This window comes from Larimichthys crocea, chromosome XXII (genome assembly GCF_000972845.2).
Source record: "Larimichthys crocea isolate SSNF chromosome XXII, L_crocea_2.0, whole genome shotgun sequence".
NCBI lineage: Eukaryota > Metazoa > Chordata > Actinopteri > Sciaenidae > Larimichthys > Larimichthys crocea.
In genome coordinates, this window is record NC_040032.1 from 12,328,040 (window position 1) to 12,355,483 (window position 27,444).

General features: G+C 40.9%; 3 protein-coding genes across 5 annotated transcripts; 2 read left to right on the forward strand and 1 right to left on the reverse strand.

Annotated features, from left to right (window-relative positions):
* Nucleotides 1–9: 9 nt before the first annotated feature.
* LOC104933916 (beta-galactosidase-1-like protein 2) lies at nt 10–6,568 on the reverse strand. Of its 2 annotated transcripts, none has more exons than XM_019255026.2 (19): nt 6,274–6,568; nt 5,748–5,930; nt 5,597–5,665; nt 5,086–5,181; nt 4,703–4,811; nt 4,525–4,617; nt 4,317–4,398; nt 4,115–4,179; nt 3,945–4,029; nt 3,001–3,138; nt 2,734–2,814; nt 2,548–2,657; nt 2,292–2,438; nt 1,502–1,573; nt 1,300–1,378; nt 1,109–1,196; nt 898–1,009; nt 681–797; nt 10–221 (listed from the first exon to the last, which is right to left on the reverse strand). In XM_019255026.2, the coding sequence occupies exons 1-19, from the start codon at nt 6,363–6,365 to the stop codon at nt 135–137; spliced, it is 1,905 nt and encodes a 634-aa protein (XP_019110571.1). In that variant the 5' UTR covers nt 6,366–6,568; the 3' UTR covers nt 10–134. The 2 variants fall into 2 exon arrangements, with proteins under 2 accessions (XP_019110571.1, XP_027129029.1); XM_027273228.1 differs by having other exon boundaries at nt 5,748–5,933.
* Nucleotides 6,569–7,281: 713 nt separating this feature from the next.
* ei24 (EI24 autophagy associated transmembrane protein) lies at nt 7,282–17,337 on the forward strand. The gene is made up of 11 exons (XM_019255051.2): nt 7,282–7,441; nt 11,097–11,239; nt 12,495–12,640; nt 13,042–13,102; nt 13,480–13,546; nt 13,644–13,768; nt 14,428–14,547; nt 15,012–15,123; nt 15,230–15,341; nt 15,980–16,054; nt 16,136–17,337. The coding sequence occupies exons 2-11, from the start codon at nt 11,198–11,200 to the stop codon at nt 16,296–16,298; spliced, it is 1,023 nt and encodes a 340-aa protein (XP_019110596.1). The 5' UTR covers nt 7,282–7,441; nt 11,097–11,197; the 3' UTR covers nt 16,299–17,337.
* A 1,903-nt stretch (nt 17,338–19,240) lies between these two features.
* stt3a (STT3 oligosaccharyltransferase complex catalytic subunit A) lies at nt 19,241–26,730 on the forward strand. Of its 2 annotated transcripts, XM_010749455.3 has the most exons (18): nt 19,241–19,365; nt 21,773–21,893; nt 22,001–22,061; nt 22,144–22,265; nt 22,365–22,510; nt 22,832–22,922; nt 23,013–23,119; nt 23,204–23,368; nt 23,513–23,693; nt 23,838–23,993; nt 24,094–24,185; nt 24,348–24,503; nt 25,098–25,286; nt 25,394–25,510; nt 25,590–25,692; nt 25,799–25,987; nt 26,107–26,222; nt 26,315–26,353. In XM_010749455.3, the coding sequence occupies exons 2-18, from the start codon at nt 21,806–21,808 to the stop codon at nt 26,351–26,353; spliced, it is 2,118 nt and encodes a 705-aa protein (XP_010747757.1). In that variant the 5' UTR covers nt 19,241–19,365; nt 21,773–21,805. The 2 variants fall into 2 exon arrangements, with proteins under 2 accessions (XP_010747757.1, XP_027129507.1); XM_027273706.1 differs by lacking the exon at nt 19,241–19,365 and having other exon boundaries at nt 21,806–21,893; nt 26,315–26,730.
* The last annotated feature ends 714 nt before the right edge of the window (nt 26,731–27,444 follow it).

Sequence of the window (27,444 nt, forward strand, 5' to 3'; positions counted from 1 at the left end):
TTTCGATTGTCTGTCTGTGTGTTTATTTAGATTTTATGAACAGCGGTATCCCTGAATCTGAAGGTTTGATCTGATGTAACAAGCACTTTAATCAATTTTATACAAAAAAACGTCAATGCCAGCCAGGTGATGAGTCACTGGATGTCCGCTGCCATGCCGAGGTCAGGTGTATCCTCAAAGTGGACCTTGAAGTCGCCCTCCTGCTCCTCAAACAAAATGATCTGATTCATGTGAAGAGACAAAGAGGTGGAGAATTGAGACTTGACTCTGATTTGTTGTGTAAAATAAATCTTCTTGCAAAAAAGAAAAGAAATATATCAATACCACACATGAAAAATTAAGCGTGAGTGAGCGGCCAGTTAGTACAGCATTATGACTGGAGAAAGAGGGAAACAGCTAGTCCAAAAGTTTTTAAAAAATCCACCTAACTGTCTCTAAAGCTCTTGGTCAGCCTGGCTGTGGTTTTCAGTGGCGGGTGGGGGTTATGTGCCAGACTATTTCTTGGCCGTTCGAGCGCTGTTAAAGAGTTAGTTCAAGTATTTTAAAGGTCAGCAGTCTGCGTGTCCTCAGTTTGGAGAAGCAGACACATTCTGGCACAGAAGCAAAGCTATGCGCTGATGTGGACAGGGTCAGCAGGAAAAGGCTGCATGTTATAGGTAATACAGTACAGACAGATGTACCTGGTTGATTCCACTGTTGAGAAAAGGACCAGGGATGTAGAGAGTCTGCTGAGGGCCGATTGACCAGTAGCGGCCCAGATTCATCCCATTGATAAACACAACACCTTTTTCCCAGCCCTGCGGACCCAGAGAGGATTTAATAGATTATTTCTCATCCAAACATACATGCAAAAAGATGTGCATGACATGTATATGTCATATGTTTTGTCTGACTCACTGGCAGCTTCATAAACGTGTCACTCGGGTAGCCGTATGCAAACAGCCTCCCCATGTAAAATCCAGGGAAGCCGCGAGATTCAGTGATAGTTTTCCAAGGTGCCTGATAAAGACTGTGAGGAAATAAGGCATCCACTTCAATCACACATTTTTATTTTCACAGCAAAATGAAAATGATATGCATCGCTTTAGATTCAATAAAGCGTACAAACCTATCAATAAAGCTGGGTTTCATATCCAGGCTGTATATTGTAAAATCCCGCAAGGGGATATTGTTTAATAAAATGTCTCCCACAAGACCTGCAAGAATACAAATGAAAATTGACTCGTACACTACCCACTCAGTGCTTGAGTGATTTAATGGCTCAGCACAGCAATGAACTGCATATTGTCTGTCGATCACCTTTATGTTGTTTGTCAAGGTTCCTTCCCTGGTGAACTCGGCCACAGTTTTCCACCAATAAACTCAAAGTGCGTCGTCCCTGCAAGGGATTGATGGGTTTTATTTCTTTTGCGAGTTTTAACCACCAAACAGCCGACACACATCAGCATCCATCACACGCCGCATCCGATATTAGACACTATTGTCCGACTTGATGCCATACCTTACCATCAGGAACCGCCAGCTCCAGGTTTTGGCGCTTGAAAAGGCCAATGTAGCTTCTGTCTACAAAAACCTAGGGAGGAAATATGACTGTCAAATAAATGATAATATAGTACGTCGCACATAAACCCTGCTTCACTTTAATATCTTTAAAATGGCTTTAGATTTGCCAGGTGTCACCACAACCATCACCTTTAATCAACTTTCGTGTGCTGGTGGTCCTGAAATGTCTGACTGATATTAAAGTCACAGTTTTGGGAAATACACTTATTTACTTCCTTGCTGCGACATAGATGAGAAGAATGATACTTCTGTCCATTAAACTTGAAGCCACCTCTAGCGCTCACTGAGAATTATATATTGTATTTCATATCTGATGTCTCACACTGACAGGAGGTCTCCAGCAAATCACTTCAACTCTCAGAGAAATGATGCATAACTCAGATAAAATCACATCTTGTCACTTTGTTTTTTGTGCGTGGATTAAACACAAACACGATACATAATGCATAAAACAAAATGAATGAGCTTACAAGTGGAACATTTTTCACCTTTAGACGCGTTAACTCTTTCCGCCTGCTTCCAGTCTGTATTTTAAACTAAGCTGCTGGCTGCAGCTGCATATTTTATGTACAGTTGTTTTTTTTATTAACTCAGAGCAAGAAAGCATATTTCTCCAAAAGGTCAAACCTTTCCTGCAGCTTTATTTTCACCAGCTACAAACATATTGATGATCATAGAGTAAGAAACACATCCATACTACAGGGTCATCATGTACATCGAGGACTCACTAGGGCACGATCTCGCACATTGTCTCCAGACTTCAGTATTCCTCCGCTGGTGACTGTCGTCTCGTACAGCGTGTATCCGTACGACTGGCCGTTCCCGTTGTTCACAGGTAGATTCTCCATGTTTACCGGCATGTGTGACTTAAATGGCTGCAAATGAAATGAGATAAAAAAAAACAATAGTTTGACATCTTTGATTGAAAAGCAACATTGTTTTCATTCCACATATAGACAACAGACAATCTTACATAAAACATACTCCCTCAGTGAAGCTCAAAGCGTCCCATAAGGACAGGTGCTGGTACATGATGGCTGTTTCATAAGCCTCCCTGTAGTGCAGGGCTGGCATGTCAGGGAAACGCTCTCCTCCTGTACAGACAGGTTAAGATCAGACAAAGCGGTCCACGTATTCACTCATTTCATTCTCAGTTGTTGTGTAACTCACTGTTGTATCGAGAGAATAAATCTCTGAGGAGATGATACTTTGGAGTGTACTCCCCATCTTCAGACAAGGGGGCGTCATAATCTGGAAAACAACAGCAATGTAACACAGATTAACTATCATGTGCTGCCACCTGCAGGGTGTTCAGATCAATGCCGTTCTGTGGGAAACTGTGAACGTCTCCAGCAGTGCCTCATAAAATTTGTGTAAATTTGCATCAAATGCACAGCTAGTTTGTTTGTAATGGACACATGAGACGGAGGAACCAACCATAACTGGGGACCAGCGCTTTGTAGGAAGGATCATCGAGCGCTCCGCTCATGAAGCCAAAGCTGGAGCCCCCGTGGAACATGTAGAGGTTGACGGACATGCCTCGCCTCAGGATTTCTCTCACGGTGGACACTGTGTCTGACGAGAGTTTCAACATGTTCACTGTTAAATATAAATGAGCATAAAGGTTCCTGCAACAATGAGAGCATAATACAGTCACAGAAGCATGTGTGTCCCTCTGCAGGCCATTAATTTAAATGAGGCTTTCACGTTTCTATTTATTTGCATGTAGCTGGCGTTTCTAATGCAAAAAAGGAAACAGGACAATATTTAGACCTGCCACAGATGAACAGGCAAGCTGCTGTTTTACAGTGACTTTAACAATGTGTTTTTCAAGGCTCTGTAGAATTTTTTAACTGTGTTAAAAGTCCATTTAGACAAAGGTAAACTTTCATTATATTATTCTTTATTATTGTTATTGGTTCAGGATAAATATGAAATGTCCTCAACTGCTTGTTCAATTAAAAGACACATTGTGATACATTACAACCCTTTGTGTAAAGAAAGCATGAAAAAGAGCAGCACTGACAATTGTGAAAGTATAAAAATATTCAAAATAAATCAGATTTCATTGCAGGTTTTTGGGCAATTTTCAAATCATCAAATCTACTTTTCATATTTATTCACATAAAAATTGTAATATACATATATTTTGAAAATTAAATGGAAAGGAAACGCCACGCAAAAGGCTCCTAGCTGGAACTGAACCAGCACTTTGACTGGATGCTCATTTAACCCAAAATTTAGCTCATCTTGGGCCCAATGGTGCAGCATAAAAACAACTTTTCCCTTCAGCCAACACTAAGTTCAGGGATGGCCCACATTAATTAAGAGGTATCCTTTTCATTTATAAAGCCACCAACACCGAGGAGAACCTTCCTTACCTTCTGGAGGAAGCACATGGTGGAGTTCACCCCACACATCATACCCCCCAGTCCAGTAGTCCATCACCATGGTGGGGCTGCTGGGCTGACAAACAAAGCACACACACATAATCACACACATCCTCAGTGACAGACAGTGAAATGATGAGGTGGAAAGGAAACACACATACCTGGATAGCATTCAAATCCTGGAGGTCTTTCTGATTTAGCTTCTGCAGCTTCACTGATCTGATGGCTACAAGTTAGGAGACCACAAGGTAAGCTGTATGTGCATATACATGTGTGTGTGTGTGTGTGTGTGTGTGTGTGTGTGTGTGTGTGTGTGTGTGTGTGTGCGTGCGTGTGCGTGTGTGTGCTTGTACTGTACTGTACCTCCATGCACACCCCCTGATTTTAACGTGTTGTGGTTGTCTGATGTGAACAAGAGCTCGCTGATCCCTCTGGACTGTAAAGCCTTTCAAAATAAAACAGACAATATGAACATCATGAGATTGATCCATTCTGTCAATATCAGTCTCTATATGTTCATTTTTTGGGGGGTTTAATGTAGGGTTAAGGTGTTTTATTAAGCAGGCATCACCTCTTTAATAAAGAACATGTAACTTTCATCCTTTGCAAAGGATCCGTACTCGTTTTCGACCTGCACTGCAATGATGGGACCTCCTTTCTTGAACTAAAAAACATACAAACAAACATTTTAATTCAATTTAAATTAACTGGAGAACTTTTTTTTTCAGCTTTAGTGACAAAGCAGCAACCTGCAGAGGAACCACTTTGGGTATGAGTTTGTCAAAAAAAGTATTGACAGCCTCAGTAAAGCCCGGGTAAGTCGTCCTCAGTTTCATGCTGTCGTCACGAAGGAGCCAGCTGCAAAGAGACAAAGAACAAGACGCACACTTATGACTAGAGCCACAGAGCTGCAAGAACAACAGAGGCACAGTAAGTCGAACATAGTGGACAAGACTTCTCTTTCTGCCCAGATTATACTCGACTTAATTCATTTATTCAGGGACATAAACTAGTCCGAGCATGTTGGACAAAATATTCTTCAAATCTACCTCCTTCTTTCATATGCGCACAGAAAAATCTTTTATAAGCAATCATGTGTTTGTCCTATATATGCAAATAATACAAGCACTACCTTGGCAGTCCTCCGAGGTCCAGCTCAGAGGAGATGTAAGGCCCTGGACGTAAAATCACCCACAACCCCAATTCATCAGCAAGATTTATATAGGCTCTGAAACGCAGATGGAAAAGGCATTTTTTTTTTGTTTTGTGCACAAACATGAGTTTAGACCCTCCAGTGAGACCCCGTATCTCATTGTTTGAGGAGTGTCAAATGTGCCTGGCAACAACAGCGGTAAGCCGAGGCGTCACATCCTCTTCACTTATCACCACTGTGTCGTTTAATTGCTTGCTAAGTTGCTGTTGTTGGGGAGATGCCGCTGTTGTCAAGTGGGACCTCTCTGCCTCTCGTTTCTCCCCTGAGCACCAGGGCTTATGTGATGAGAAGAAAAGAAAAAGTATTCCCTATATGCCTTAAGGCAGGTTAGATTGTTGGTGGTGGTGGTGGTGCAACTGGTTTAAAGGGAGCATGGGCTGCAAACTGTGTGTGATTTGCATTCAGTTAGAGGAAGAGTGACACTCCTTACTCTAAATCCAGCTGTGTGTGGAAGTTGAAAACCTCTCGTTCTGGCTGGTGCAGACTCCACGGCACGTACCTGCAAGGATCCAGGATGTAAACATTCAACAAGTGATCGGTCTAAGAGAAAAAACAAACAAACCCTATAGTAGTTTCCTTACGTAGTGAGAGTGTTGATGCCACAGGCCTTCATTTTCAACAAGCGGTCCCTCCAGTAAGCCCTAGGCACACGGAAGTAGTGGATGGATCCCCCGAGGATGTGGAAAGGCTGTCCCTCCAGGGTCAGCTGGGACGAGTTGGCGCTCAGTCCAACCTTCCTGGTTATCCTCCGCCCTCCTGCTGGCCTGCTAGAAGAAGCACACACTCACATAATATAGCACACAGACCATTGTGCTTGAATAGAGCACATGACAGACATGCCGGATGGGAATTTGCAGACGTCTTTTGTTGGCAAACAGAGACAAGATGAGCATAGTACTCTGCATTTATATTTTAAAATGTGATATAATTCAATGTTTTATTGATTTCGTAATATATCTATGCCAATTTATAATATAGTATCACACTTTCAGACTTGCACAACAGCTATGCTGATTAATTCTCAGTAACAAGGCACTTTATTAGGTATAAGCAGCCTCAAAGTATCTCTAACTGAACAACATTAAGCAATAATACTGATTAACTTACCCGAGATATTTGTACATGACGAAACCAACAATGCACAGGCAGATGAGTGCATATTTCCTTTTGTGCGCATTTCTGACCCTGCAGACAACCATCGATAGGACGTGAGATCCCTTCCAGTGACATAGGCAACAGTCTGGTTAAAGTTCACAGGCGCATCTGAGCCCAGATGAGCCGCGCTGATGATGCGGAGGGGGAGAAACAGCGCACCGCCTCGTGGGAGTGTCCCTGTGCGGAGTCATGAAAATGAAACGCACCTTAATAACCGGGAAACAAACAAACACAAACAAACGTGTAGGTGAGGAGGACATGAAATGACTACACCCTATATTATCGATAGATAAGGCTCTTTAAAATCACTTCTAACTCATTTTTACAGATTTGCCTTTTTGTGATGCGTCTATTTTTTTTTTTTTTATCTATTTATTTATTTTATTTTGTTTTTTCTGTTACTTTATAATTGTTAATCTTATCCTTTTACCATTTATTTTTATTATTATATATATTATTATTTTTTCTGTTGGTTAGACTTTCTTTATATAATATTATATATATATATATATATATATATATATATATATATATATATTATATATATATATTCTTTTTTTTATCTCTTCACTTTATTTCTATGTTTTCTTTCCATCTATTAATTTTCTATGTTTATTAGTTGTCCTTTTACCATTTCTTTTATTATTATTTATTCTTACACTGTATTGCTTTCTGTTGGGTCTGTTTTTTTAAACTGCCATATAAATAAAATTATGAATATTATTATCATTATTCTTATTAATATTATTAATATTTAACTTATTTAAACATACATTTAAAGGTTTTAAACTTAAAAGTTGTATTATATATTTAATATATTATCAGCTGAATTTATATTTAATAATATAACATAATCATAAACTCACACACACACATTTCCAGTGATGTTTTGATGTTTTAATTCTTTAATTTCTCTCTTTAATAAGATAAATAAGAGGCTGCAGTGATGAGGACTACACTACCCATGATCCTCCAGGAGCCGGGGCGCTTGCGCAATATGTTTTTGTACGGCCCTGGCTTTCTTGGCAGTGTCTTGTCTGTTTGGCTGCTGTTGTCACATTAAAGGGGGCACAAAGAAAGACTTGTCGAAGTTAAAATAACCCCGAGCCTGTCGCATGAGGTAAGAAAGAGTCCGTGTGGATCCGTGTGCTCCGTGTCCGGCGTCTTAAACGATGTCGAGGCGCTGAACAACAACAACACTTACATTAGTCAGCTAGCATCAACAGACAAGAGAAAGCTAGCAGGGCTGCAAACAAACCGACGAAAGTCAAAGACTGTGAGACTAAAGGCGTCGTGTTGACAGGAGGAAGAGTCCGATGTGAATTTAGACTCTTCCCCGAGGCCACAGAGACAGACGGAGAACAGCTGACTGCACGATATCAACCTATTTCAGCGAAAGGACTGAGTCAGCTGCGCTAACTTAAGCCTGAAACACGTTTTACTTTGTGAATAAGCTCCTAAATAACGACTTAATGTCGAGACTAACACACGTTTTACTTTGTGAATAACGACTTAATGTCGAGACTAACACATGTGAGGTGCTGGTGTTAACGAGGCCATGCAGACAAACTGTGATTAAGTCGAACAATAGCAGCAGCTAGTACACAAACATCAGCAGGAGGTGTGTGTGTGTGTGTGTGTGTGTGTGTGTGTGTGTGCGTGTGTGCGCGCGCGCGCGCGTGTGTATTTGTTTGTTTGTTTGTTTGTTTGTCTGGTTTCAGTAACTAATGTGTGTGTTGGTAACTAATGTGTTAGTAACTAATGTGTTGGTAGTAACTAATGTGCGTGTTGGTAACTAATGTGTGTGTTGGTAACTAATGTGCGTGTTGGTAACTAATGTGTGTGTTGGTAACTAATGTGCGTGTTGGTAACTAATGTGTGTGTTGGTAACTAATGTGCGTGTTGGTAACTAATGTGTGTGTTGGTAACTAGTCTGTGTGTGTGTGTGTGTGTGTGTGTGTGTTGGTAACTAATGTGCGTGTTGGTAACTAATGTGTTGGTAACTAATGTGTTAGTAACTAATGTGCGTGTTAACTAATGTGTTAGTAATAGGGCTGTCAATCGATTAAAAAAAATTAACTAATTAATCGCAAAAATTTCTGTAATTAATCGTGATTAATCTATCAATAAATGTATCAATAAATTATGCAATTTTCTGAGACTGAAGCTTATAATGGAATATTTATTTAGGTAAAATGATCAAATTAATGTAGAATAAACACAGAGAAAGTATATTTAAATTCTTCATTTTATTGGCTTAAGGTGCAGATATCACAGTGCAAACAGAAGAAAAGCCAGAATGAGGAAATATACTGAGAGTGCCCACACTCCGTAGTGTAGACTGGGTGTTTTTGCTTTGAGGTGATATGTTAAAGTCCGTGTTACTTCTGTGGAATTTAAATTCGGCTTTGCAAACTGTGCAATGCCTTGTTTTTTGTCCAACGAGCTGTCGGCAACTTTTTTAAAAGAAATGTTCCCCCTAAAAGTCCGTCCTATCCTCTTTCCGCCATAGACTCTCCTCTAGTTAGGATAGATCATAGACATATATACCATAACTCTCCTTAGTTAGGATAGATCATAGACATATATACAAGACTCTCCTTTAGTTAGGATAGACATAGACATATAACAGAACTCCTCCTTTAGTTAGGATAGATCATAGACATATATACAGTAGACTCTCTTAGTTAGGATAGATCATAGACATATTACATAGACTCTCCTTTAGTAAGGATAGATCATAGACATAGATACATAGACCTCTTAGTTAGGAAGATCAAGACATATAAAAGACTCTCTCCTTTAGTTAGGATAGATCATGACATAATATACATAGACTCTCCTTTAGTTAGGATAGATCATAGACATATACAATAGACTCTCCTTTATTAGGATAGATCATAGACATATATCACATAGACGCCAGCCTTTTTTTAGGATAGATCATAGACAATATACATAGACTCTCCTTTAGTTAGGATAGACATAGACATATACACAGACGCCCTCTTTAGTTAGGATAGATAAAGACATTTACATAACTGCCTTGTTAGGATAGATCATGACATATATAAGACTCTCCTTTAGTTAGGATAGTCATGACATATACATAGACGCCTCATTGAGCAGTTGGTCCTTGCTGCATACGTTAACAACGCGTCCGCCATATTGGATGTGGCAGATCTGCCCGTAAACTTAAAAGCAGGCCGGGTTGCTGTTGGGCAATGTGGGCGGACCGCCCAGGCGCATCTCCGTGAGGGCTTTAAGTTAATGTCTCTTATACACCCATTCACACACTAATATATCTGGGAAACAAAGCTCTACTTTGCCACATCCAAAATGGCGGCCGCCACCGGAAGTAAACAAAACCGCGTTAATTGCGTTAATTTTTTTTAACGCGTTAATTCTTTAAAATTAATCGACAAAATTAACGCGTTAATTTTGACAGCACTAGTTAGTAACTAATGTGTTGGTAACTAATGTGTTAGTAACTAATGTGTTAGTAACTAATGTGCATGATGGTAACTAATGTGTTGGTAACTAATGTGTTAGTAACTAATGTGCGTGTTGGTAACTAATGTGTTAGTAACTAATGTGTTGGTAACTAATGTGTTAGTAACTAATGTGCATGTTGGTAACTAATGTGTTAGTAACTAATGTGTTGGTAACTAATGTGTTAGTAACTAATGTGTTAGTAACTAATGTGCATGTTGGTAACTAATATGTTGGTAACTAATGTGTGTTGGTAACTAATGTGTTAGTAACTAATGTGTGTTGGTAACTAATGTGTTAGTAACTAATGTATGTTGGTAACTAATGTGTTAGTAACTAATGTGTGTTGGTAACTAATGTGTGTTTGTCTGGTTTCAGTAACTAATGTGTGTGTCAGTAACTAATATGTGTCGGTAACTAATGTGTGTTTGTAACTAGTTTTAGACTTTCTTGAACTCTCTAAAGGAGCTCATATCGTTTTCATAGCATCCTGTCAAAAGACAAAAGGGAAAAAAATAAGATATTCACACTATTAATTAAGTTAAATTAAGTTATATCCAGATGTGAATCAGCACAAAATGGAGCTAAACAGCTGTTTGTCACTCAGCTGTCTCAAGGCCAAAGTGTTCCTGTCATGCATGAGAATCGATTATACTTTATTTATCCCACAACGTGGGAATTCACTCATAACAGCAGCAGAAAATGTGTAATATATACACACTATAGAAGTAAAATAAAAAGGGACGACGAACAGACAGAAGTGTCCTTCAGAAAATCAGAATCAGAAATACTTTATTAATCCCCGCATGGAAATAGTTTTTGTTTTGTTTCCCAAACAGTAAGTTAGATAGTAAGTGATAGCAATAAAACAAAAACTTTAACACTATACACCTGTACGATATCCTATTTTAACACTATATACACATGTATAGGTGTACAGATGTGCAAAACGAGTACTGGAGGTAAAGTGGACATGATATTAATAATATTGCACATGGTCAGTAGTTGGAATGGAAAATACAAGATAATTATAAAAGCTATGGTGAGTCTGAGATCGCTGTCAAGTAAAATAACAATAAAGATTCTCATGTATGCACATGAAAAACTGCAAAATCTAGAACACGTCCCTGAAGTAAACAGTCTTACATTACGCTACATGCAAATTCACTACAGAATCTGCCTCTAGCGACTCCCCGTCGCCTACATGTGGATTTAAAGGTTGTTTCTAGACGGCGTTCCACCTTCTGACTTTGTTTCCTTGTTTTTTTTTCTGGTTGTGGCAGGTTACTGGGTGAGCCCCTCCCTGCCATGAGAGCTGACCAGCAGGTCACCACCACCACCCCGCCCTCCTTCTGCAGTTGATGGATCTGCAGCTGGTCCGGAGATGACAGACAGCGTCAGGGCCTTCCTCCGCAATGTTGCGACGGTTAGCAGACACACACACAAACACACACACACAAACACAGACACTGTACTCACACATGAACCATGACCCAAGGCACTAGTGTGTAAGTTAACTGACTGTAAAACAAAGCCATGCATTCAAACTAATCGACCTATTCAGCTTTATTTTGAAATAACAGAGACTTTCTGGGTGCACTTAAACTGAAAAGTGTAATATTTAGTGTAATATATGTAAATGAACTGCAAACACATTTCAGTTTTCAATATAATGCAGTCTAGTACCGCCATGCACCATAATCTTACTAATAAACATAAAGTAGAATTATCAAATTTTAGAAATTGCCACAAAAACTTTAAATGTATGAGTTAAAGTGGGATTGTTTGTCTGTTTTTCAGCTATGCAGCTAAGAGAGATTATAATTCTGACACACTGACACACATTTATTCTAACAAATCTAAATGTGATTTAATCCCCATACAGTCAAGAAAACATGCAGTGGGTTCAGAACTAAATAAAAGCAGCACTTACATTGTATTAATCCCGCTTGCTTTCTTGTTTTCTTATTTATTACCTTGAACTTTATCCTTGTGAACCATCAGCGAGTCCAAAGATGATGTTTGTCTTTTGAAATAATTAAAACTAAATAAGAGGAGACAACGTGTACAATGTTTATGTACAGCAGCATCCTCTGGTTGGTTCATCCAGGATGACTTCAGCTCTAACCGGAGCATTTCTAAATAAAAAGGTGGCAGGTATTTAAAGTGCTGTTAGAGTGTGGAATGTCATGATGAATTAAAAATGATGAAATAACATTTCATGTGATTATTTCTTTCACAGTTATTTCTTTATTTAATATTAAACACTTTGTGGCTCCACATCATCCATCTACAGCCGCATACAATGGCCATTGATCAATATTAGGTCAGTCGGTTTGATTAAAAATTGGATTTCAGCAGAATATCCCGTCATCAAGCCTCCATTATAAAACTCTGATGGATAGTGAACTGGAGTGTTTCACTAAATACCCTGTGGGTTGGCATTGTGTCATGAAATAACTCGAGTCTTATGGTTTTTATGGATAATATATCTGAATCAAAACACCTGAAGCGCTGGCCACACACAGCTTTGTCCTAGAACATTTCAATGTGATCTGCCTAATTCTTGTGTTCAACAAGCGCTTACTGAGACGACTCAAAGCTCCATTAGGGAGGTTATTATGTTCGACAAGTGCAAACAAAGCCCTAACGTGTTTTCTCTCTCGCTCTGGGTTCTCTAGGGGATCAAGGACTCCATATTGGGGATCGGAACAATCTCCAAGCTGGATGCCCGCATCCAGCAGAAAAGGGAAGAGCAGCGGAGGAGAAGGGCCAGCGGGGCCCTGGCACAGAGACGGGCACAGAGCGAGGAGCGCAAACCAGACAAGTAGGCCAGAGAAGAAGCTGCACGTTTCGGTTGCCATGCTACAGATATTGTTTTTTTGTTTTTTAGCCAGAGTCAGATATGCTCATGAATGATACTGAATATTTATAGATTTATTAGCAGCTATTCTTTAAAAGCTGGCAGTGATCTCTATAAATGGTTATCTGCATGTGAACGCAGAATCTGGAGACATGGGATAAGATTTTGGTCCCATTCCATTTATAGTTTGAGCAGTATTGACCAATCATATTTGAGTTGGATTTGATCTGATCGGCTATCTCCTCGTTTAAAAGGACCCACGTCCTGTTACCGCACATACACTCAATGAGTTTGTCTGACTCTGCTTAAGTAATAAAAGTAAAACCAAACATTCCTTTTTTTTAATTATTTCTTTTCTCTTTCAGTGATCCCAAAGTAGCCAGCAGGATTTTTCAGTGCTGTGCCTGGAATGGAGGAGTGTTCTGGGTAAGATATTTAACCTTTTTGTTACAGCACAGCCTCATAACTCCAACGAATACCTTACATCTGCACATTTTAATGATAATTATGCTTCTGGATGGCTATTTTTATCCATGTGTCGTCCCAAATGTGTGTTCTTAGCTCATGTACAATTGAGAATATGATCTTCCAGACTCTGCTTACACCCATGCTCTGTGGCCTCACTGACCTCTGTCCTTAATCTTTTGGGTGCTGTCTGCAATTCCTAAAAAAAACGTCTTAATGTGATTATAAAATAGTTTTTAATTTCCTGGTCGTATATTTTTAAAGTTAAACGTCCATGAAGCAGATCTGTGTGGAGAAGTTTTGAAGAGTAACTCCAGCGTTTCATTCTCTGTCTCCAGCTCAGTCTGTTTCTCTTCTACCGGGTGTTTATCCCACTGCTGCAGACTCTCACTGCAAAAATCATCGGTACGTATGGCTGCTTGTGAATCTGGGTCAGGTTCTCTGGTTTGTGGTAGGAAGCAGTCAGTCAACAAGCTGTTTTTTCTTCTTTTATTTCCTCCAGGTGACCCGTCCCTCCATGGCAGTGTGTGGTCCTGGTTAGAGTTCTTCCTGACCTCCGTCTTCAGTGCTCTCTGGGTTCTCCCTTTGTTCGTCCTCAGCAAGATAGTCAATGCCATCTGGTTCCAGGTGAGGCCCTGCTTTTCTAGGCTGCGCTGATGTGATGACAGCACAGGTGGCCCTTTTTTAAAATAGAAGCACAGTCTGACATTGCATATCTACAAAGTTAGACAGAACAGTTGGAATATGAGTTTTTGTAATAGAGCTGATGTGAATGCATTATCAGAACGTCTGAGATTCACAAAGCCACCTCTGCGTCTCCCATCTGTCGTAATCGAGTCCATTCTTCCTGTGCGATGTTGCAGACTGATCCTTTCCTGATCAACAGAAAAAGGCAAATATCCTGATATAGATTAGCTTTTACCGAGCAGTCGGTGGAAGTGAAGTCAGACCATTCAACTGGACTCCTGTGATTTCAGCTGCTTCACAGTAAAAACACTCGTTGAAAACAAAGTGTGAAGCAAAGAAAGCATCACCGGAGGGGCTTTCGTTGTGAAGCATCTGCAGGCAGAACAACAAAATACACAGAAGTGTTTGAATGAGTGCCTGAAGCAAGTTGTTGGAAAACTATTCAACACTTTTATCTCTGAGGATCTGTTGTTGTTCATGACATAGAAATAGAAGTGTTGTCACCCGTCATCCCATATCGCCACCACGAAACAAAAGAAAATCACGTTCCAGATCTCGCTGTTGCTTTGTTGCAGTTCATGTGTTATTCTCTCTTGCAGGATATAGCTGACCTAGCATTTGAAGTGTCCGGATGTAAAGCCCAGCCGTTCCCCAGCGTCAGTAAGATCATCGCAGACATGCTTTTTAACCTCCTCCTCCAGGCACTCTTCCTCATTCAGGTACGTTTCTGCAGCCTGATAACTTCTAGTTTTCTTCAAAATTTAAAAACAAGATCCCCGTCAGTACCACAAAACCACAGTGTGATGCATATACCCAGCATCTGTCTGCACAGTTGTCACACAGGATGTTTGAACAGTTACAGTAGAGCTGATTTAGATTCACCAGTTGTTTTCTCAGTGTGCAAATGATATCTCTGACTGAGTCACCAAGTCATGCCACCCATAAAGCACGTGCAGTGATGCCTGCAGTTTGGTCATTCAGTTTTAGGCAGCGTTTAATTTCTCAGATAATTCAGAGCATGTTCAGAATATTTAAAAAAAAGCTTTTAAAGACCCCACAACTTAATCTACATTAATTTCTAACAAGTAATATAAAATGTGTGTTTTCTAAGTTAAAGCAAATGAGATGAAAGTGCACAGATTTCTCTTCTTATTAAATATAATTGTGTCGTGTGTTGTTCCAGGGTATGATTGTTAGCCTTTTCCCCATCGATGCCATTGGACAGATGGTTAGCCTCCTCCACATGTCTCTGCTCTACTCCCTGTACTGCTTTGAGTATCGCTGGTTCAACCATGGTGAGACACTCGCATTACATTCACCACCCAAAATAACTCATCTGGGTTAAATGGGTTAGATCTGATCTAAAACGAAACGCTGTGGCTGTTTTTCTGTTTGTTAAAGGCGTCGAGATGCACCAACGGCTGTCCAATATCGAGAGAAACTGGCCCTATTACTTTGGATTCGGTTTGCCCATGGCTCTGCTGACCGCCCTGCCCTCCTCGTACATCATCAGGTAAGACTTGTAATCTGCACATCATTATCACAGACTTACTGTGCTTTTACATCTCCAAAATACACTTATGACTTAATGCATAGAGATGTGTGTTTATTATGAATATTTTGCCTTTAACAAAGAAAGAAATTGTTCTTCTTATGTATGCATTTTCTGTCTGTGCTCACAGTAAGAAAGCCAAATAGTGAAAGAGAGAGGGACTTTTCCTGAAATTGGAGGTTCATTCAAGTTTCAAGTTTCCAGTTATTTAATTTATATCGCACTCTTAAAAGCAAACAGGTTTTGGTACCAAAGTGCTTCATAAAGACCGATCCATATAGACAATGACATAGTAGTTACTGAAAAATTACAGTTTATGACCCCAGAAGATGGAAAGGATGAGCAGAGATTCTTCAAAAAGAAACAACAAAACTCTCAGAATAAAATGAATAAATGAATAGAGGGTCCAGGTGTCCAGGTAAAATATGTTTTACTCTGATAAGTAGAGCTTAGAAGATCGATAAAATGTGGAATATTTAAAAAAATACCACAGCACACAGTCATTTAAAAAAAGCAGGAGGTGAAATGAAAACCCGACCTCGTGTCCTGTGTGTTATCCTTTTCTGCATTTACTATATGCCGTCTTCTTTTCTACCTAGCGGCTGCTTGTTCTCCATCCTCTTCCCTCTCTTCATCATCAGCGCTAATGAGGCCAAGACGCCAACAAAGCTGTAGTGAGTATAATATTTATATATTTAACTATTTTCTTACTTTTGAATGCAGGGAGTCACTGATCACGTTTCCTGCTCTTTCAGCCACTTCCAGCTGCGTCTCTTCTCCCTGGTCGTTCTGATCAGCAACAAGCTTTTTCACAAGACGGTCCACCTGCAGTCGTCGCTGACGTCGTCCACCTCCTCAGAGAGGCTGTCATCCCCGCACACCTCCCCGACCCGCCAGAGACCTCTGCCCAACCAGTGATGGATCGACTTGAAGGAGACAGACGGAAAGCAGACGACGTGCGACATCACTCGGTGTGATTTAATGAAGATGATACGCGGTTTAGGACGAAGGGTTTACATGTTTTTAATCTGATCTCTGGCCCTTTGGTCGTTTCACGCGCAGCACACACCCACCAGACACATTTTCAGTGTGACACAAAAATCGACTGCCCCGTGCCTCACACTCAAACACACATTATATACTCTGCTCTTGTTTTCTTTTGTGAATTTTCTTTCATTTGTCTTCTTCTTTTTGTTTTTTTTTTTGTTTTGTATAATGTGCCATTTGACTGACTCTCCTTTTAATAAATTACAGCACAAGAAATCATGTAGTTTTAATGTTTAAGCAAACTTGTGACGGAAGAAGGATTTTATTTTTTTTTACTTTGAAGGGACTTGTTTGCATCCAGATATTCGAAGCACAGTTGTTTTACCTACACTACATGTTTTCTTGATGTTGCAAGTCACATTCCTTCCTCACAGATCGAATGCTCTCTTGCACATGGTTTCTCTGTCTGATGACGGTGTCCTTGCAGTTGTAGAAATACCCTTTTTTTTTTTTTTTTTAAAGTGGGAAGCTTTTTTAAAATCCTTTTACGAGCTTTGTTTTTAGTAGAACATACAAATCAATTCAAGAGCTGCTATAAACGGATTGGTGACCTCAGCAATGGAAAACAAACAAAGTCACTCTTGCTGTGTGTTGACCAAAGATTTGCTTGGTGTCTCGTCCCACATTAAAATCCGATGAGATGTTTGCAAATCACGAGGCGACGCCGGCGTAAAAAAGGAAAAAGCTGCCCGAGCGTTTTCAGTCTGTGTGAATTCAGTAGGTGATAGTTGAGATGACACTGCCAAACTGCTGCATCTATGTTTTGTTAATTTCACATTACAACCACTGCAATGCTAAGCTCTGTATTAAAGGAAGGAGTCACATTTATATCTTAATAAATGGGGTGATCAGCCTTGACCCGCTTGCTCTAGTTTTCCCCAAAGAGAGCAGAAGCGAAAAAAAAAAAACAGATCATCGGCTGTTTGGTTTTTTGTGTTGTGTGTGTGTGTGTGTATATGATGTTGATACATCCTGAATGTTCAGTCAGAGGCCCGCCACAACCCGGTCAACAACTGCTCTCACACACATCAGAGGTCATGACCACTGGAAAGGGAGGGAGGGGGCATGATTTTGAAAAGGTGTGCAATTATTGTAGGAAGAGCTTAGTGTTTGTGCAGACTGATACATGTGAGTGAGGTTTTGTAAAAGTAATACGTCTAATTTCAATAAAATTGGTCAGTATTCGATATTTTGATCACTGTGTTCAGGGTTTTGCTGCCATGGCGAGGGCTATACGTTTTTGAAAACTTAAGAAAAATATGTGTGCCATCTAATATTACAATAGAGCAGGTGTGCAATCCACAATGTAGTAAGTGTTGGTTTGTTAGCAAGCAGCAAACTTCTGAGAAATTCATTTTATTATGGTCACTTGAGAAGCTGGCTCAATAACTCAAGGAGAATGTTCCACATAACTACTACTAGCACACGATTTATACAAAGGCATGAGGTGGATACAGTATAAATAGTATTATTAGTATTATGTGAGCTGTTTTCTATTATGCTAAGAAGTTTATGGAGCATCCAGCTCCAGGGGCAACCCCAGCACAGAGCCAGATCAGTTTATTCTGGCCGATAGAAGATCTGCGGCATCCTGCTCGCACACATTAAAGCACCTGAGCCTTCTCAAGAAGTACAGCCTGCTCTGTCCCTTCCTGTAGACAGCCTCCAGTCCAGTCAAGGTGCACACCTAAATATCTATAGCCCTCCACCACCTCCACCTCTTCATCCTGGATGGAAACCTAGTCCTCCTGAAAGTCCAGGACTCTTTTTGTTAATCTAATACAACGAGTGAGCATGGTTAAAATAACTGAGTGTTATGAGTGTACAAGCCACAATATAGTAAGCAAGTTGATGAGAAATTCATTTCTCTGGAGTTATTATTGTCACTTGAGAAGCTGGCTCAATAACCTAAGGAAAGAAAGACAGATAGATGTCACTGAAGATCGCACTGGCCACAACAGACTCATAAAACATCCTCAGCATTGTCCGGCAGATGTTAAAGGACCTCAGCCGCCTCAGGAAAAAGAGTCAGCACTTATACTCCTCTACAGTCCAAGTGACAAGGCACCAACAACAGTCCTGTATTCACCATCATCACCCTTTTCAATACAACCAACTATTGCTGAGTCATCAGAGAACTTCTGAAGGCGGCAGGATTCGGTGCAATAGTTGAAAACTGAGGTGAAGAGGGTGAAGAGGAAAGGAGCGAGGACAGTCCCCTGTGGGGCCCCAGTGTTGCTGACCACCCTGTCAGACTCACAGCTCGTACATACTGTGGTCTGCCCGTCAGGTAGTCAACAATCCAGGACACGATGGGGGCCTCCACCTCCACCTGCATTGCAGTCATCTTCTCAACCAGTAAAGCCGGATGGATTTTGTTAAAAGTACGGGAGAAGTCAAAGAACGTGATTCTCACAGATAGATAGACAGACAGACAGACACACAGACAGATAGACAGACAAATAGACAGACAGACAGACAGACAGACAGACAGATAGACAGACAGATAGATAGGCAGGCAGGCAGGCAGGCAGGCAGGCAGACAGACAGACAGACAGACAGATAGACAGACAGATAGATAGACAGGCAGACAGGCAGACACACAGACAGGCAGACACACAGACAGGCAGACACACAGACAGACAGACAGGCAGACAGACTGGACCTTTAAAGTCGGTCACGTCACTTTCCACCTGTAGGGGGAACCACCACGTTGCCTCCTCTCAGTAAGGACACGTCACTACACTACAGCGTTAAGGTAGGGAACCAAAATCGACTGACAGGCTGAGGAACCAATCACAGCTGCGCGGAACTCCTGCCGACTGACGCTCGACCAATAAACGCGCCGCGTTGCCCCCGGTCGGGGGCGGGCTCAGGTCACGGTGAAGGAAAAGGCTGTTCCCGTGTGAACAGTGTATGAGCAGCAGGAGCGGAGCGGGTGAGTGTTAACGTTAAATACCGGACCTGTTGGCTCGGTTTAAAGACACTTATTTGTGAGTTTAGCGTGTGGTTCTGCTGCTGGTTCTGAAGAACTCACTCTTTTTAAAAAATATATAAAGAAAAAGAGGCGCGAGGATAGCTAGCTGTTAGCCTCGTTAGCTGCCCACACTTTAAAGTGAATCAACACTTTCGGCCTGATGCTGAAACATGTTTGTGTCATTTCAGACTCACACATGTTGTGTGTCGATGCATTTTAAGCTGCTGCTGTTTGTTTCTTTGCTGTGTGCAGCCGGTGGAGCTACCTGACTGTCAGTACCTGCGAGCCTGGCTGCTGTAACTTGAAGCCAGTGGGAGTCAGCGTTAAATTAAAGATGCTTTTAGATGGTTTGACTCTTTTTTTTTAAAAACTGAAGGAGTCAAAGCTTAAAAATAAATAAATAAACCTCCTGCACAAAGTTCTGCAGCGTGGCTGTGCTTCCTGGTTCCTGACTTCTCATAGTGCGTGGCCTTATCTGGTTGGACTGGACTGGAAACAGGGATGCACTTTGATTTTTACTGTAGCTGACTTTTACTTAATTATGCAGCATTTATTTTAAATATATATTGGTGCACAGTCCAGCTGTTTATGCCCTCAGATAGAGACAGAGACAGAGATAACTTCACTGATCCTGAGGGAAATTCATAAAAATCAGAATTTGAATTTAGACCTGTGCAAAGAAATTAAACCTATGCATGTCTATGAGGCCTTTGTGTATGTGTGGTTGTATAGTCGGATTAAAATGCATGTATAAAAAATTAATAAAAGTATCTCTTCTTCTTAAATATGTGCACAGAAATTAGATGTGCAGCTAAATGACACCCGTGCTAAGATCTTTACAAATAGAAAACTATATATAAAAAGTAAAAATAGATTTAAAAGAAAGTCCAGGACTATTTCTTTTCTAATATTACAACGAGTGAGCAGGGTTAAAATAATTGTGTAAAAGTGTTACAAGACCTGTGCAAAGAAATTAAACCAGTGGTTCTTAACCTTGTTGGAGGTACCGAACCCTTCTTTAGTAAAAAATAAAACATGATTTTGTTTTTTTACTGGTGCACAAAATGAACCTTGTTCAAATAACAAAACCAACACAGTGCACGAACTCACAACAACTTACCTCAGTGTGACTTCTGCTGTTGCCTTTGAGAGACCAGTTCAGATATGCGTGGCTTCACCTTGGCAAGTGCCAGTCTCATGTCATTTTCACAGCAAAGTCTGTTCCTTTTCTTAGTTTTTATGTCCAGCATCCTCGAAAAACGATTGCTCACAAAGATATGTTGTAACAAATGGTATAAAAAATAATTCCAGGGCGGAGGCTCCACCGAACCCCTGAGACCGACTCACCGAACTCCTAGGGTTCGATCGAACCCAGGTTAAGAACCACTGAATTAAACCTATGCATGTCTATGAGGCCTTTGTGTATGTGTGGTTGTATTGTCGGGTTAAAATGCATGTAAAAAAAAATTACTTCTTAAATATGTGCAGCTAAATGACACCCGTGCTAAGATCTTTACAAATAGGAAACTATATATAAAAAGTAAAAATAGATTTAAAAAAAGTCCAGGACCATTTCTTTTTGTTATTCTAATATTACAACGAGTGAGCAGGGTTCAAATAATTGTGTAAAAGTGTTACAAGGCACAATATAGTATAAGTGATGTATGTTAGGAAGCAGCAAGTTGGTAAGAAATGTCAACCTTTGACGTAGTAAACGTACATTAACGTTAACCTATAATAAATCAGCCCTTTGTGTATGTGTGGTTGTATTTTGGGTTAAAATGCATGTAAAAAAAAAAAAAGAAAGAAAAGAAATTCCCCTCGAGGGATTAATAAAAGTATCTCTTCTTCTTCTAAGAAGTTAAATATGTGCAGATAAATTAGATGTGCAGCTAACGAATAGAAAAATATATATAAAAAGAATAATTAAATAGAAATAAGAACTACAAATAGAGACTAGAAAGCTGCATTTCCTGCAAAGTGTGAAATTGCAATAAAGTTTGTTTTAAAGTCTGTACCTGAAGGAATGTATAAGTAGTGAAAGTGTTAAAGGTTGTGACGTTCGTTTCTAGGGTTAGGTATGTAACATTTGAACGTGGAAAAAGTTGAATATATATTAAAGGTTGAATGCCGGTTCGGCATTAAAAATAAAACTATATACAGTTAAATTTGGCTGTAGACGGTGGATGAAGGTCACAGCGTTTAGCAGAGGAGTGCAAATGGAGTCAGAAGTCACAGTGACAGAATGTCAGTGCAACAAAGAATGAGATTGTCCTTTGTGTCCTCCTCATGACTGAGAGGTGTTATGTCCAGGTGGACTACACTTTCCAAATGAATGATCTCTCGGTGCTTGTCTTCCTCCCGTTAGGTAGTACGGTGAGCTGTCCCTAACCCCGCCAAAATGACCAAGTTGGGCTTCCTGCGTTTGTCCTATGAGAAACAGGACACGCTGCTGAAGCTGCTCATCCTGTCTATGGCCGCTGTCCTCTGTGAGTCCTCCACGTCTTCTTATATACACAACGGCACTGCCTCCCTAATACTAGAAACAACAAGAAGCATTGATCTGTTGTTTTTGTTCCCTCCCTCGTCTCTTCAGCATTCTCCACCAGACTTTTTTCCGTCTTGAGGTTTGAAAGTGTCATCCATGAGTTTGATCCGTAAGTGCTGCTCCTTCTCTCGTGGTTATTTCCAAGTGTTAAAAGATTTTCCGCTCACCTTGGCCTTTATCTCCCTCTGCAGGTACTTCAACTACCGTACGACCCGCTTCCTGGCAGAAGAAGGATTTTATAAGTTTCACAACTGGTTTGATGACAGGGCATGGTATCCTCTGGGGAGGATCATCGGTGGCACCATTTATCCAGGTAGGAATCAGAATAAATGATTAATGAGAGCAGTACAGGTGCCGAGCGTGGGCTTTACTCTGGGTTGTTTACTTGAACGCCTCTGTTCTTTCTCACCAGGACTTATGATCACCTCTGCCGTCCTGTATCACGTCCTGCATTTTTTCCACATCACCATTGACATCCGTAACGTCTGCGTCTTCTTGGCTCCCTTGTTCTCCTCCTTCACCGCCATAGTGACCTACCATTTCACCAAGGAGCTGAAGGTATAACTCATAATGGAATACACAGAAATGTTAATTAAGCTCATAAACTCTTGATAAAATGTAAACCTCTTTTTCTTTTAAGTGGGACTCCAGCAGTTTTGTTTTTTTACTTTAAAGTAATCGAGAATCAGATCAAAACAGTTGCTTTGGATAAAATCTGAGATAACCCTGATGCATCATTAGGGACACTTTGTCGGTTGACTTGTACTCTTTGTGACAAGTAAACAGATCTTCGTGTAAAAAGAGTTTAACATACTTTTATTGATGTTATGATATCAACAAAATATGACCCTACACTCTATTCCCATTGAATCTGTGCAGGATGCCGGTGCTGGGCTCCTCGCCGCCGCCATGATTGCAGTGGTACCCGGTTACATCTCTCGATCTGTTGCTGGCTCCTATGATAACGAAGGTATGCACCTCATGTGCGATAACATGTTATTTAAACAAAATATCACTCACAGGTTATTAATGAAAACCCCTCATGTCATATCTTACTCAGGTATTGCCATCTTCTGCATGCTGCTGACCTATTACATGTGGATTAAAGCCGTCAAAACAGGGTCAGTGTACTGGTCGTCAATATGCGCACTGGCCTACTTCTACATGGTGAGGAGATGCGTTTAAAGAAGGATGTTTTACTGAATTATTCAGAGTTTAACGGGTCCTGATAAGTTGTTTGTGTGTATCTAGGTTTCCTCCTGGGGTGGCTACGTGTTCCTGATCAACCTTATCCCCCTCCACGTCCTGGTTCTGATGCTCACAGGCCGATTTTCTCACCGCATCTACGTGGCTTACTGCACAGTGTACTGCCTGGGCACCATCCTCTCCATGCAGATCTCTTTTGTTGGTTTCCAGGTAAGGCGAAGAAGCACTATCATGTGTCACAGACTCAGGACATTATTGTCAGGGTCAAAAATATCATCTAGGTCAAAGACGGTACAAAAATCTGTCTCACATGATGTATCACCTCCCCTGTCTCTCCCTTCTCTCGTCTACCAGCCGGTGCAGTCGTCGGAGCACATGGCCGCCTTCGGCGTGTTTGGCTTGTGCCAGATTCACGCCTTTGTGGACTACCTGCGCAGCAAACTCAACGCCCAGCAATTTGAGGTGCTGTTCAAGAGCGTCATCTCCCTCGTGGGCTTCGTCCTGCTGTCTGTGGGCACTGTTCTGATGCTGACTGGTAAGCACCAGGAGATCCATTGTCAGCGCAGTGGATGGAAAAGCCTTTTCCAGATGTTTGCTTCACTCCTTCCACCTTCTCCTTTTCATTCTGTGAAGTTTTTTTGGCTTTGAACCACAACTGACCAAAGGTAAATTCCCACAGGTAAGATCTCTCCATGGACTGGTCGTTTCTACTCCCTGCTCGACCCCTCCTATGCCAAGAACAACATTCCCATCATCGCTTCAGTCTCTGAGCATCAGCCCACAACCTGGTCCTCATACTACTTTGACCTTCAGCTGCTGGTCTTCATGTTCCCAGGCAAGTGTACACTCAGTAACAAGGAATTAATACTGACTCCATGTTTAATGTGAATGAAGCATGTGTTTGTGGCTGACTGTTACCTTCCCTTTGCTTACAGTTGGTCTTTACTACTGCTTCAACAACCTGTCAGACGCCAGGATCTTCATCATCATGTACGGAGTCACCAGCATGTACTTCTCGGCTGTCATGGTACGTCCTGTACAGAGCTACATCTTGCGTCTCAAAGGACTCTCCACGAAGCCGTTGATTTGTTTGCCTTTGGGATTTTGTTACACTTCAACAGAATCACCAGAAGGTGGCACATGCACAACGCTAAACATGTCAAAGTGACGTCGTTTGTTGCCTCCCCAGGTGCGTCTGATGTTGGTTCTTGCTCCAGTGATGTGCATCCTGTCAGGCATCGGTGTGTCCCAGGTGCTGACAACTTACATGAAGAATCTGGATGTCAGCCGGCCAGACAAGAAGAGCAAGAAGCAGCAGGACTCCACCTACCCCATCAAAAATGAGGTATGAGGTCTGAGAAACTGCTTCAGGGTGGTGCTCCCTGCTGTCTTTTTTTATATATGATGCACATGTTTTGACAGGAAACAGCATGATGACAATAACTAAATGAGATGTCACTATTTAACCAGACAAAAGAACTTCTAGATAATCTCTTCATGGTCATGACACTGACCTTTTTTCTAGAGCTGCAAGAGTTAAAAGTTAATAATTAGAAGTGTTGAAAGAGATTTTTACAACACTGTGGCTGTCCCAACTCCTCTCCATGCGGATCCCTGCTTATACAAAACTATCAACATACTCTGTAACTGCTTTATACTAACGGGAAATAATACAATATGTTGTCAGTCCAACAAATAGATGCCCAAATGATTTTTTGGAGCTGTTGCACCATCATCCATAATGAATTTAGATGTGTATGTAAGCTGTCTGTTTTGAGTCTGCTTAGAATCACTATGTAGTGTCTGTAAAGGTCTTTTTATTTAACACAAACCTGTGTTACCTGTGCAGTGATCCCATCACAAGATGGAATAAGCACAGAACCTGTATGTGATCATCATTAGGACGCAGCAGCACATTTACTCTGTCATATTCTACCAGGTTGCCAGTGGGATGATTCTGGTCATGGCCTTCTTCCTCATCACATACACCTTCCACTCTACCTGGGTGACCAGTGAAGCCTACTCCTCACCATCTATTGTCTTGTCCGCCCGTGGAGGTGACGGCAGCCGCATCATCTTCGACGACTTCAGAGAGGCCTACTACTGGCTCCGTCACAACACTCCTGAGGTCAGTCACACCCAAAAAATAAATAAATATTAAGATTTCGAATTAATTTCTGATTTGTAGACAGATTTATGTACTCGTTATATTAAATATTTCTTTTGTGTTTCCAGGATGCCAAAGTCATGTCATGGTGGGATTATGGCTATCAGATAACAGCCATGGCGAATCGAACCATTCTAGTGGACAACAACACGTGGAACAACACACACATCTCCAGAGTTGGACAGGTGAGTTGGGTAACCTTTTTGAGGTTAATCGTGTTTGTTTATTGCTGCCGTGCTGACCGGGCTGATGTTTGTTCTGCAGGCCATGGCATCCACAGAAGAGAGGGCCTATGAGATCATGAGAGAGCTGGATGTCAGTTATGTCCTCGTCATCTTTGGAGGACTGACGGGCTATTCTTCAGATGGTACGTATGATGTTTGAATGTTACCAGAGACGTGTATAAGCAGGTGTTGTTTTTACATGTGATTTGATATGTTGCATTGCACCATTTCTCTCCGTCCGCATCACAGACATCAATAAGTTCCTGTGGATGGTCCGTATCGGAGGAAGCACAGACACGGGCAAACACATCAAGGAGCACGACTACTACACACCCACCGGAGAGTTCAGAGTGGACCGCGAGGGCTCGCCCGTCCTGCTCAACTGCCTCATGTACAAGATGTGCTACTACCGCTTCGGCCAGGTCTACACAGAGGCCAGTAAGTGACTCCACAGCCTGGTGTGATCCGTTCGTTTGTTGTCATGCATAACCGGCTTGCTGGTCTTACATAAAACTACTCTACCGTGATTCTGATGATCCTCATGATGTTCTTTGCAGAGCGCCCACCTGGTTATGACAGAGTGAGGAACGCTGAGATCGGGAACAAAGACTTTGAACTGGATGTGTTGGAGGAGGCCTACACAACAGAGCACTGGCTGGTTAGGATATACAAGGTAAAACTTCTTTTTCTTTGTACCCAAACTGAGGAAAATTGGAATAACCTAATTTTAGGACCTTTCTAACTAAGTCTTGTATTCTATTTTAGGTGAAAGATCTGGACAACCGGGGTCTTTCAAGGACATAAAACCTTCAGACAGCAGTGAAAACAGCCTTTTAGCGCACAGCACTGAACGCCTTCCCCTGTGGTCTGCAGATGAGTTTGAAAAAAAAGAGTACTTTTTATACTTTTGTTTGGGGGAAGAAATTTGCATCCAAGAGATTTGTTTGTTTTGGGTTTTCTTTTTCTTCCTTTTTTTGTGGATGATTTTCTTTTTCTTTTTTTTATTTTGTTATAATGAAATGTCTCATCTGGGATCAGAGGGAGCCAGTGTCAAACGTCCAGTCTGATGTCAGGAAATGTAATTTGCCAAGAAGTGGTTTCAAAAGAAAACAGTGTTCATTTCAGAGCGCGTTTGGATTTTTACAATGTGGTCAATTAAAGTGGGAATTAATGTGAGAAAAGTGTTCTGTCTGTCTTTTCTTTTCTTTTTAAATGCACAGAATAAATAAAGCTGATTTGATGTGAAAATATCAGGGTTCCCACACCTTTTTCATGAACAAATTCAAGCACCTTCAAGCACCAGCTTTTCCATTTTTCCAGCACCTTTTAAATAGGTAGCCTACTAGTTGTGTTTGCCATGATGGGAAGCGCAGCGGTGCCACTGTATGGCATAATAATATGGGTCTAATTAGCATTATTTCATATGGTGGTAGATTGACTGTTTTGATTTTTAACTAATTGTGAATTGGCTTGTATTCTCAGCTTGTGAGCGGTGTATTTCCCGGCAGAACACCAAGCAAGTATGATAACTGAGTTCTGCATGTAAAGCCGATTAGGAAACATTTTTGTTTTCTCTTGGTTTATTGAGATAGACATCACACAAATTTCAAGCATTTTCAAGCACTTCACAAAATATTCAAGCATTTTCACAACCTTGAAAACACTGATTTGAAATTCAAGCATTTTCAAGGAATTCAAGCACCCGTGGGAACCCTGAAATATGAAGATGATCCGTGTAGATCTGGATGAGACCTGCAACTCATTGAAAGCATAACTTGCTACTTGCTACATTTCTGTTTAAAAACATTTTTTTTATAGAAAACTGGACCAGACACCTTCATAATAAGGGAAACTACACTAAACAAAAATAAAAATGCAATACTTGTCTTTGTTCC

Coding starts and splice junctions, on each gene's coding strand:
- ei24 (XM_019255051.2), top strand. CDS start 11,198: ATGACAGACAGCGTCAGGGCCTTCCTCCGCAATGTTGCGACG. Junction 11,240..12,494: donor TCCTCCGCAATGTTGCGACG/GTTAGCAGACAC, acceptor TGGGTTCTCTAG/GGGATCAAGGACTCCATATT. Junction 13,769..14,427: donor TCAATGCCATCTGGTTCCAG/GTGAGGCCCTGC, acceptor TCTCTCTTGCAG/GATATAGCTGACCTAGCATT.
- stt3a (XM_010749455.3), top strand. CDS start 21,806: ATGACCAAGTTGGGCTTCCTGCGTTTGTCCTATGAGAAACAGGACACG. Junction 22,511..22,831: donor ATTTCACCAAGGAGCTGAAG/GTATAACTCATA, acceptor GAATCTGTGCAG/GATGCCGGTGCTGGGCTCCT. Junction 25,693..25,798: donor GACGGGCTATTCTTCAGATG/GTACGTATGATG, acceptor TCCGCATCACAG/ACATCAATAAGTTCCTGTGG.
- LOC104933916 (XM_027273228.1), bottom strand. CDS start 6,365: ATGGTTGTCTGCAGGGTCAGAAATGCGCACAAAAGGAAATATGCACTC. Junction 4,812..5,085: donor GACCTCGGAGGACTGCCAAG/GTAGTGCTTGTA, acceptor GTCTCTTTGCAG/CTGGCTCCTTCGTGACGACA. Junction 3,139..3,944: donor CCATGTGCTTCCTCCAGAAG/GTAAGGAAGGTT, acceptor AACTCTCGTCAG/ACACAGTGTCCACCGTGAGA.